The 12,027-nt window shown below is 45.8% G+C and overlaps 1 protein-coding gene across 4 annotated transcripts in view; it reads right to left on the bottom strand.

Annotated features, from left to right (window-relative positions):
* XRRA1 (X-ray radiation resistance associated 1) overlaps positions 1 to 12,027 on the bottom strand; it is a 624,270-nt gene that overhangs the window by 332,843 nt on the left and 279,400 nt on the right. For all 4 annotated transcript variants that reach the window (XM_069640151.1, XM_069640152.1, XM_069640154.1 and 1 more), the window contains one exon: positions 7,862 to 7,966. In XM_069640151.1, coding sequence (XP_069496252.1) covers positions 7,862 to 7,966 — 105 coding nt within the window. The remainder of the gene's footprint in view (positions 1 to 7,861; positions 7,967 to 12,027) is intronic.

Genomic DNA, 12,027 nt, shown 5'->3' with positions numbered 1-12,027 from the left:
AACAAACAGGCGTAACTAACATCCTATGACAGTCCCAGCCGCCACAACTAACATTCCCAACCAATCAAAACATCACAAATCGCCTTCCGTTCCCGCCTTCCGTTCCCGCCTTCCACAAAGGAACCTCGAACTGCCACTTTCGAGCACTAACCGCCCACCTCGGCAAACAAACCACAACACTACCAAGACCAACCAAACACAAAGCTCCTTCCGTTCCTCTCTGCCACAAAGGAACCTCGGACTGCCACTTCCGAGTACTAACTCCCAAAACCGGGAAAAACCAGGTACTGTCATAACTGCGCAAGATACTTACTAACAACCCAACAATCTACCTGGGTCACCAAGAAACCACAGTCACAACTCATGCCGCTGTCAAATCCATTCCAAAATTCAAGCAACACAGACACACCTAATCACCAGTCACTCACCTCATCACACCAATAAAGAAACGCAACCAGCTGTCACTAAACAACCACCACCAGCATAACGCTACAAATGTTGGCCAGACAAATGAGCCCTTCAAAACCAAATAAACACCCCAAAGTGAACACAGCTGCAGATGAAACGTTGCCAGGCTTCTGAAATTAATCAAGAGCGGACTCAAGAACAATTCCAAAAGTCACCTAAAGTTAAAAGAAAACACTAAATGCAATGTAACTTGCAACTCCAGAATTCCAAGCAATCCCTGGACCTTAACAACTCCAGGGTCACCAAAAACATCAAAGCTTTACACAGCTTCAAGTAAGCTCCGCAGAGCTAGACACCTTCAAAAACAACATAGAAGCTTCACACAGCTTCAGGCACTAGTCCCCTGCTAGATGCCTCTGGACTGCTCCGCAGAGCCACAATCCAAAACAACATAAAAGCTTCACTAGGTTTCATGTGAACTCCTCAGAGCCACCAATCATCACAAAAACACAGCTTTGCAAAGCTTATGGTACTAGTCTCCTACTAGGTACCTCTGGACCCCTCAGAGTCACTAACCAATTAATCAAAGTTCCAACTAGGTTCTATACTAGCCTACCACTAGTAACATCACTAACCCCACAGGGCCTCAAAACACCAAACACCTTCAACTCCGCAGAGTCCCCTGACCAACCCTGGTCATGTACATCAATTAAAACATATTCCAAAAAACAATAAAAAAGATTTCAAAACCCAACACTGGTCATGCACCAACACTAAAACATTCACATACTGCTACAACACACACACAAACACAGGATGTTCAAAATACAGACAACCCCGGCATAGAATGTTAACTGCTAAGGAGCGCTGCAGTCACTCTGGCAGTCATCATGGGTTGCACATCCATACACGCACAAACAGAACATCACGCCTACAATGCTTCAAAAATGGTTATAGTAAGCATTGCAATGACATATCAATAATCACATTATAAATTGCAGATCTCATTTCCTAAAAGTCCATGTTGCTAAAGCATGGGCAACTCTAAATGCTGAAATGACTCAAAGATTGTGGTAACCATTAATGACCAACATCACTCTTATTGTGCTTTAAGATCACAAATCTCACACCACACACACACAAGCAAAACATAGTCTTAGGATGATCAGAACATTGAAACATAGTACATCCAAGTCACATTTTCTAAAAGTCCATGTCGCCATTAAACAGGTAACCTAATATGCTAAAATGCCTCAAAACGTTATACTAAGCATAATAGGATCAACACCCTTTGATTGTCCACCTCAATCAACCTCATATGTGCCACTCACACACAACCCCTGTCACAACACAAATGTGGAAACCAACTTTAAATGAGACCTAAACGTCCATGTTGCCAACTGGGGCCAACTCTAAAACCAACCTGCAATGCCTCAAAATGGTTACATCTAAAATAAAATGCATCTCCTATTCTAAGTGCAACATCATTCTCACTAATACTTCTCATGGTAATTCACTACTAATGCACAACAGTACTCTTCAGTCACTGCTTGCCACATCGTTGCTCAATCCATTATGACATTTTACTTTTAAATGAAACTCCAAAATTTCTTCTGCAAGCATAAACTAATCATCCCCAAAAACTACTATCATACCCAAACCCAAACAGTAACCATTTTCTCATTGCATGGTCCCCACCTCAGACCAAATCAGCATAGCGTCTATTCTCATTAAAACCTTTAGCCTCCAGGTGCATAAAAGGCACAATTACGCTTACTTGGCATGGAAATTACACTTCCCCTTTTTAAATAATGCTGGCATAGTCACTCAGGAAATGGTGGCACACTTGGGCAGCCTCATGCAACCCTGCCAATGTCTCCTCATGTACCAGGGGGCCTGCTCCTGGCAGACTCCAACAGGCCATCCTTGCCCCAGGCTCCATGGGGCAGGGTGCTTCTGACACCCCTGGGTGGCCGCCTGCAACAGCCCTGGGGGCTGACTAAAGAAGTACTTGGTGGCTGACTCAAACATCCCTGAGTGCTTTCCATTTCTCCAGACTCTTGGACATCCTCTAATGACTCCTGGCCTCAAACAGGGCACTCTCCATTCTTCCCAGGGGTCTCCTCTGACAGGCTGTCCCTTCCAGCCCTGGGTGCTTTCCATTTCTCCCGACTCTTGGACAGCCTCTAATGACTCCTGGCCTCAAACAGGGCACTCTACCTTCTTCCCAGGAGTCTCCTCTGACAGGCTGTCCCTTCCAGCCTGGTGGACTGGCTCAAACAGCCCTGGGTGGTGGGCGCAAACAGTCTATGGGGGGCAGTGGGCTCTCCCTCTCTCCTTTCATTCACTTGTCCTCTTGCCTGCACCCCCCGCAGCAGAGTCTCTTCTCCTCTCTCACATGACATCACACAGGTACCTGCATCTCCTTTTGCTTCACTTGGTGTCCACTCCAAGGTCCTCCTTCACCATACCTTGGACCATCCTCGTCGCCAATTGTTATGACCGCCTCTTGGTCATAGGGTTCACTCCAAGGGACACTCAGGATACACAGGCCAGGTACGCATAGTGGTTACTTTATTAGCTTCTTAGGTTACAGGATCAGATGTCAACAAGTCATTAGGAGATAAAGAGGAAAGGGACAGGAGCCCACTGGCTCCCACCACCCAGGCTCACATAATCTAACTGCCTGGGTTAGAACCCATTCAACCCCAAACATTCTAATCTCACACTCCAGACTCACAGCCTACATTCTGATGGTGAATCAATCCTGGCTCAGCACACATGCAAGTATAAGAGCCAACCCTAACATCCCTGCAATGCGTGGGGGTAGACGGAGCGTCTCTCCATACGCACATGAGGTGTTGACTGTGACCCTGGCATCCAGAACCTTGCAAAGGACACCATAAAGTATGTTTTTATGTCGGGAGCACCTATTCCCCCCTTCTCCCAAGGGAGCACCAGTGTTTCCCACCTTAAACGAGGGGTCTTGGGGACCATGCCAATTTGATCATTTGGGAACGCACCTCGCGAAAGTAGCTCGCCCCCGGCCAGACAGGTATGTTTTGAAAGACATCAAGGAGCTTGGGTACCACTAGAATATTAGCCAGTGCCACCCGGCTCATTAGTGTGAGTGGGATTCTACACCATCTATCCACTCTGGATCGTAGATCCTGTAGGTAGTTCTTATGATTATTATGTAGCAAGAATCGAGCTCCCCTGCTGACCTTCACTCCCAAATATGTCACAACCTCAGGTTCCCATCCAACACCTTCCACATCCAGAGGACGAGTGGTCGCCTCATTCAGGGGGAACAGGGAGGACTTGGATCGATTTAGCAGTTGTCCTGGTGCCCTACCGAATTCCGCTATTTCCTGTGTTATCGGCGTGAGGTCGATTGCCTGGTCCTTGATATAGATTATTGCATCTTCTGCGTACAATGATACAAGTTTGCTCAGACCCCCATGGCTAGCACCCTATGTCCATGAAACTACCTCAGCCTCCTAGCTAGTACCTCAATTGCAATAGCGAATAGTAATGGCGAGAGGGGGCAACCCTGCCTGGTCCCCCTTCCAAAAGTGAACAGTTCAGACCATGTGCCGCCTATATTGATTTGCACGCTGGAGCCTGCATAGAACAATCACACTGCACGTAGATAGTATGCAGAGATTGCCACCTGAGCTAGCCCTTCGAAGAGGTAATCCCACTCTACAGAGTCAAACGCCTTCTCCATGTCGAGGAGTGCTGCCACTGCCTGTGTGGAGGGGTCTATTTGTGCCAGGATTGCAAACAGGCACCTAAGATTTAGTGAAGTGGAAGTCCTCCCGTTTCAATCTCTTTATTGTGGGGATAGACTACTATCATGAGCCTCACCTCGATACCTTCCTCCTCACTGTGTCTCCGTACCCCTGCTGCACCCCCCTGGTTGCTGTCTGTTTAACGGTTCCTCCCCTCCAGTCCAGACACGATAGGGTACAGCACCCCCTCTATCTTAATTATGGGCCATCTTGGTAGGCCTTGCGGCTAGCACCTTGCCCTCCCTCCTGGCCGCTGCTTTCGGAGGCCCCCTGGGCGGTGATGTGGGCTGTTTGCTCCGTGTGACTCTCCTATAAGTTATCCCTCTAGCCATCAACGTCTCGAGCGGGTGTAGTTGCCCCCTCACCTCTCCTCGCTTCTGCGCTTTATCCGGATGGCCTCCGTGGGCACTGATCGCTGCGTCTCACCTCCCCTTTCCTTCTCTGTACATCCACGGTGCCACTTATCCTTCCCCTGGGTCCGGCGTGGTGTAGTTGTGCTCGTGGGTTGTTCCAGCAGCTTCTGCCTGCCGCCCACAGCCTCAGTCCAGCTCTCTCCTCTCAGCTCTTCCGGAAAGACGGTGGCCCGCGGCCCTCGACGTAGCCTGCAAGCTAATCGGGCGGTAGTGGCAAGCACTCACATAGTTTACATTTTGGGTGCGGCATATGCCCAGCGGCTCCTTTTGTTCTCCGGGCAGAGCGGCCAGCCCGCTCCTGCATCCAGGGCACAGTCACCCACAAAGGTGGCTGGGAGATGGTGGATCAGCAGTCCGTTCTACCCTGCCTCTCGGGCCCGAAGTTCACTCCCGGCCTCTGCGCACGTTGTCATGGTCTCTAGGAGGCGGACCGATGTTGCCGACAGATGCGGGTAGGAGGTCCCTCCCTCCTCTGTGGGGTCCGCACTCCCTCTCCGTTGGGAGCTGCTCCTCTGGATTCCGTCTGTCGGGCCTGCGGGTTCATCGTAGTCGCCAGGTGCACAGTCTCTGCTGGCCAGCTCACTCCAGGTGTCGACCCGTTGGGCCGGAGCTCACATAAGAGCGGCCATCCTGGTCTTGGGCCCCCAACTTACTGCAAGATACAGTTCTTAAAAATAACACAACATTATTCTGGACATTAGTGTGTAAGGGCTGTAATGAGGTCCGGGGAAAGCACCGCAACACAATCCTCTTGATTAGTTGGGTGACATAGTATCATAATTTATTTTCGGGTGATAGCTTAGAAGCTGCGAGGCAGGAGGAATCATTTCTAGGAAGCAATATAGTTTTCTCTGAAGGAAAGATCAAGGAAACAAGTGTTAGAACCAAACCAGGGAAAGCCCCTGCACCAGATGATATGTACCCAGAGATCTTCATTTATTTAACAGATTGGTGGGCCCCTATTCTGTTGAAAATGTATAATGCAATCGGCAGATCAAATGGGTAGCCTAATTCATGGAGGCAAAGTTTAATTGTGCCAATATTTAAAAAGGACAGCTGTAATGATCCCGATTGCTATAAACCAATGTCTTTATTATATATCACCTATACAACATTTGCCAAAATGTTAGAGCAGAATTGAAGATTTGGCCCATGAAAACTCTTGTAACTTATTTTGAGGCAGGGTTTACAAGCCAATTTAGCACAATAGATCACTGCTTCGCCCTTAATGCTATAAAAGAGAGGTATGAGGGCAAGGCAGGGCAAGAAGGGGACATCTGTATGCAGCATTTCTTGACCTGGAAAAGGGCTTTGATTTGGTGGATCGCAATACGCTGTGGAGTAAGTTGGATACTCTAGGCATGACACATGGCCTTTTGAATCTGGTACAATTATGCTAAAGAAACAACTCAGCCTCAGTGCGCGTAGAGAGGGATGGCAGATGCCCCTTGGCCCTGTTTTCTGTTTATTTTATTTTTGTCTGATTTTGACCCTAATATAGAAGGGAGAAAAGTCTGCCCCCGCCCCCCTCCTGAAGTTGGTGCCATATAGCGTACTTGTATGCGGACGACACCATAATTCTGGACTCAACACGAGCAGGGTTTAAGCTATGCTGATGAATATTTACATAGGCATAAACGAAAGATAAACAAGTCCAAATAAAAAATCATTTTTTGAGCAAATAACAGGACTACTGCCAGGAACTCCTACTAGTGCATTAAGGCAGGAATTGGGGATATCAACTATTAGTTTAGAAGCAAACATAAGATTTTTGACATTTTTTAAAGAATAATGTATGGCCTATTAATCAAACTGTAAATATTGGATTTCTGGAAATGATGTCAGCACAGACGGTGACAAAATATAGATGGTACCATGAAGCAACTAATTTGTGTAGGGCCTGGTTTGTTAAAGGTAGCTGTGAAGTAAATTCTCTCATGGATAAATATGGCGAGGGGAGGGAAATAAGGAGGAAAGCATGCGAATGGTGAAAGGAATCAGGAATACAAAAAAAGTAATAACCTCTCTTCGCTCGCATTTTACTCTAAATATCAACAGGGTCAGCAAGGAGATATTGTCAAATTAGTCTCACCCACTTATAGAAGATGGTTGCTACTTGTGAGATTAAATCTATTACAATTAAGGAAACGCATGAAATGGAAGCATGGCAACACTACGTGTAGATGCTATATGGGCTGCGAGGAAGATCTGACCCACTTCCTGTTAATTTGTCCACATTTGATAGAACTGCCAAAAAAAGTGGTTCACCCAGTTTTTTGTTTTTTTAGGAAAAATGGCACAAGGACATGTAGCGCTGCAATGGGCTATATAATGAATTGTGAAGACCTGAGTTTATATATATTTTCATTTAATTTCTTACAAGGGCAAACCTTTTTAATGTCAATTAATATAATTTAGCGGTTTTAAGAATTAATTCTGGGAATTGTAGATGTTGATTTGCATGTTAATGGAAACATTTGAAATTTCTTATAGGGTCAGACCTTTTCCTTTTTAATGTCCATTACATAATTTTTATGTTTTAGGAATTAATTTTGGGAATTGTTGATGTCGATTTGCTTCTTAATGGAGAAATCTGAAATAAGGTTTTTCGTATTCTGTTAGGGATAAAATCCCACTGGCTTGTAGCATAATCAACACCTTTTAGGAGAACCTATTCCTCAAAGATATTGTGTCTTTTATATAACACAAACCAGAAAACAGTTAAGTAGGGTAGATTGTAATACTGAACAGCGCCTTTTCAGATGAGAACGTTAAGAGGATTTACATTCTAAATAGACGTAGGAACTGTAGTTTTGTTTTGATCAGGACTAGAATCTATGTTATCATTGAGAAGAATGTTTAAAAACCTTCCATTAGTACACCCTCCTCAAAGATAATTGGTCTAAACTTTCTATTGTATGAATCTTCACCCTATAAACAAAGAATTAAATTATGAGTAAATATGTCGTGCATTTGCTATGTTTCAGAGGCACTTTTCTCCGCAGATATGAAATGCCCAGTTTTTTTATCCTGAGTGTTCATTTAATGATCGCTCTCGTGGACATGCCAGCTCGATGGAGACATGAACATGGGATTAGTATTGCACAAGTCAAAATACAGGACTACAAGAACATTTTTTTTTTAAAAAAAGCCTAATTTGAACAAAAATATACTCCGCTTCAAAAATACTGAGAAGCTTCATTTGAAAAGGAATGGACAAGCATAGAATCATCAGCCTACACTTACCTTTTCAGATTGGCCAGGCTTGCAAAGATACTAGGATTCGAGAGTTTGTTGTCATCAAGCATCAAGATTTCAAGAGATGGAAACCTTTTGACCTCAGTCTTCAAACTGCAAATATAAAAAGAGGTATTCTGAATAAATTAATTTACAAACAGCAATACTGTTCGGAAAAATATGTTATTGAATGAATATGATAATATGTTCAGTTGGGCACCAATGATCTTATTAAACTGGAAATTGAAATGCAGTGTGTCAAATGTGTGCTTTTAAATTACATTTTTAGATCGTCCCACTGACTGCTTGCCTGAGACCACTGTTTCACCAACCACTCCTACAGGGGGCATAGGCGCGTGTGCGGCACTAGGTAAATGCAAGATGCCATCATGACTAGCAAGCGCATAGCTTTGCATATGCTTATCTGGCGACCAGCCTGATAATGTGGTATTTGGAGTAACATATTTTGGACTCTTTCCTGTGAAGGGAAGACTAAAGCCTCCCCTGTGGTTATTACAGCTCCTATGAACTGTTTGGTTGTGCTTGGCACTAGGCTTGACTTTTTCTCGTTTATTGAGAAGCCCAATTGAAAGAAGATTTATCGTGCTTTGAATGTTTGTTCTGCAAATTTGGGGGGTTTCCGCTGTAATCAGCCAGTAGTCCAGGTAAGGGTACACTGGGATTGACTCCCTGCGCAAGTGCGCTGCCACCACCGCCACTACCTTTCTGAATACCCGCGGAGCAGAGGCTATGCCGAAGGGCAGCACCTTGAATTGGTAGTGCTTGTTTGCTATCTTTAAATCGCAAGAATGTTCTGTGCGGTGGGAACATTGAAATATGAAAATAAGCATCTTTCATTTCCAATGTTGCCATGTAGTCCCCCCGCTTTAGCAGAAGGATTACTTCTTGTAGCATAGTCATGCGGAATTTTTGTGGCTTGACATATTTGTTTGCAAGGCGTAGGTCTAATAGTGGGCGCATTGTTAGATCTTTCTTTGGCACAAGGAATTAGGTTGAATAAATACCCTTGTTTACCTGGTTCGCCAGGACGACTTCTACGGCATCCTTTTGGAGCAGCCTTGCGATTTCCTTGAGAAAGATGTATTGTTCTTCCTCCGAGTGTGTCTTTTGGCACGGAGGATGGTTCCAGGGTTGCTGGATTAGTTCCACACAGTAACTGCCCGCCACAGTGGATATCACTCACTTGTCCAAGGTGATTCCCTGCCATGCTTGGGTGAAGTTTGAAATGTGCTCTCCTACTGGAGAGGCATGGGAGGGCACCTGAAGCGGGTAGTCACTGTCTTGGAGGTGTTCCTCCACCTCTAGAAGTGGGGGACCTCCTTCGGCCACGAGATCGGCACTGTCCCCTCTGGTAATCTAACGAGGCTTGGCCTTGATTGTTACCCCAGGATGACCCTTGGTTTTGACTTTCCCCTGAAACCCACTGGGAATTCCGTCCTCTGAAGCGATAAAAATTACTTTTCCCTCTTTGGCGTGAGGGTTTATCAGTTAGTTGGATCCTTCTCTGTACGGATTGCAGGATTCGAATGAACTGTGTTACTGCCTTCTTATCCCCCAGGATATTCTCAACAAAGTCTTGGTCGTGCTGAGTCTCTTGCGTTTTAATTTGAAAGTGCTCAGCCGCCTTAATGAGCATATCATTCAGAAGGGGCTGGTTCTCAATAGGTGAATCAGCCACAGGGGGTCTTGGGTGATGGGAGAGGCTATATTGTACATATCTGCTTCTTCATTGTTGTCACCATAGTTCTCTTCTGTGCCCTCTTAAGTATCTACAGCATCATCCTCATAGTCTGTGTCATAGAGCTCAACGTAGGGAGGATCGACTTGTGATGGATTATCTAAGGTATCTGGACAAGACCTCTTAGAGGGTGATTGAGTAGTGGGGGCATTCACAGGGGCTTGAGAGCCAGAGGCAGCTGTAGTAGGAGGAGTGTTTTGGATGCTTTGGAAAGCGTCTGGGTTTTTCTCAAAAAAATACCCAATAAAGGCCATCCTCCTCAAGACCTAATCTACACCTTCACGTGTGCATTGTACTGAGCTCGGAATGGACATAGGGTCTAGTGTGGAAGCCTGAGAAATTACAGTGCTTACTAAGGGGTCCTCTTCATGGGGAGTACCTGGGCTGGAAAGGAATATTCTTCATAAGGAAGTGATTCCTTGTGAGGTTGAGAAACCTTGTGAGGCTGGGAAACCTTGTGAGGCTGGGAATGCCTTTTCTTAGATGTGGAAGGTGACCTATCCTTGTGAGGAGACTTGGAAGAGTGCTTCTTAGACTCCTTCCCCTTCATAAGGCCCTTTTTTCACTAAGTGCGCTAGTCCCGATTGCACTGAGGTCTTAACTGATTTTGACGAAGAAAGTTGAACCTCGGCCATGAAGTGGCCTGACTCCTCGTCAGCCAATGTGTGATGTTCGGGTGTAGATTAAGTCACGACGTCTTGCTGTCTTTCGACAGTCGGGGTCCGTCATGTGGCGATCGGGACCTCGAGTGCCCAGAGAATTTGTGGACCTCTCCCTAGACGTCGTGTAGCCTTTAGTCGATGGCTGCATCGAGTCTCAGCCCTTGGGTGTGTGCTTGGTGGAAGAAGGGGTAGTGTGAGAGACGGTGCCGCCGGGGGTCGGTCGTCCCTGTAACTGTCTGTTGGGGTCGGGGGCTTGTGCTTGGGAAACTAAATGTTTCCCCTTCGCCTTTGCTGTCCGAAATGGTTGCGGCGCTGCCATCGCTGAAGGTCCCCTCCACGTCCATGGTGGCTTTGGCCTGCAAGCATTTTGTCTTTCGTTCCTTCAACATTTTCAGTTTGAAGAGCCTGCAGGCTCCACAGTTCTCCTCAATGTGATCTTGTTGGAGCAGAGGTTGCACACCAGGTGTTTTTTGACCCACAGGAATTTTTTCTTGCAACTCGGGCAGAACTTAAAAGGGGTTCTATTCAAGATAATATGTCATGACAGCTAGGCGAATGTAATAGGAAAAGGAGCAAACGTATTCTCAATGTCCTACCCCCTCTCTCCCTACTGTGTGGGCCAAAGCCCAGGGTGGCCCTCCCGGGTTGAACGTATTTGTCAAAAGGGTCTTCTTCGACGATCGTCTTGCTTCACCGTTGTCGAATTAATGTCGAGAATCAGTGATCGAATATAAAGGATAGGAAGAGTGACTATCAGTAATTATAATAATCAATGGTGTTAGCTGAAAAGAGGACTCTGCTATTTTGCATCCGTCCATGATGGTGGAAAAAAACAATCTGAGGGACCTCGATGTGTGAAGGACCATGGGTACAGTGGACGTCACACTAGGGATAGTATTACTGGCATGCCCTGTCGATGTCCCTTTTTCGAATTTCGAAAACAACAACTGTAATACTCTGTAGCTTCCACTAGATGTCGCCCTATGCACAGCATGTGATCTAAGCGGATTCCACAAGCCTCAGAAATATATATATATATGGGATACATTACTCACCGTAATCGTATTTCTGATGCTTGTATCTGCTTAGATTCACATGCTGTGCATAGGCCGACATCTAGTGGAAGCTGCGGAGTATTACAGTTTGTTTTTTGAAACTCGAAAATGGGCGTCGACACAGGCGTGCCAGTAATACTATCCCTAGTGTGACGTCCACTGTACCCAAGATCCCTCACGCGTCTAGGATCCTCAGATTGTATTTTTTCTGACATGAGGAAGCATGAGGAGTAGCGTGAGTACAGATAATCCAAGCAGATAGACAGAAAAGTAAGACTACAAGCAATCATGCGCCTTCTCTCGGAGGGGAGGAAGGGTGGGTCGCTTGTGAATCTAAGCAGATACAAGCATCAGAAATACGATTACGGTGAGTAATGTATCCCTTCTGAGGCTTGTGGAATCTGCTTAGATCACATGCTGTGCATAGATTAGCGAGCAGTACCAGAAGAAGGAGGTGGGATGTGAGAAGGGTCATGAGCAAACAGGTGTCTTAGAACCGCTTGTCCCACTTGTGTATCTGTCTTGGAATGAGTGTCAATGCAGTAATGCTGAGTAAAAGTGTGAATAGAGCTCCAAGTAGCTGCTTTGCAAATGGTGTTGAGGGGAACATTTGCAATGAAAGCCAGAGTGGCCCCAATGCCTCTAGTAGAATGGGCCCTTGGCGTAAAAGGCAGAGTTTTTTCAGAAAGAGAGTAACAC

Source organism: Ambystoma mexicanum, chromosome 7q (assembly GCF_040938575.1).
Source record: "Ambystoma mexicanum isolate Mex_15411 chromosome 7q, UKY_AmexF1_1, whole genome shotgun sequence".
In the NCBI taxonomy this organism is placed as follows: Eukaryota; Metazoa; Chordata; class Amphibia; order Caudata; family Ambystomatidae; genus Ambystoma; species Ambystoma mexicanum.
The sequence above is the reverse complement of the archived record's forward strand: the minus strand, read 5'-3'. Positions and strand labels throughout refer to the sequence as shown.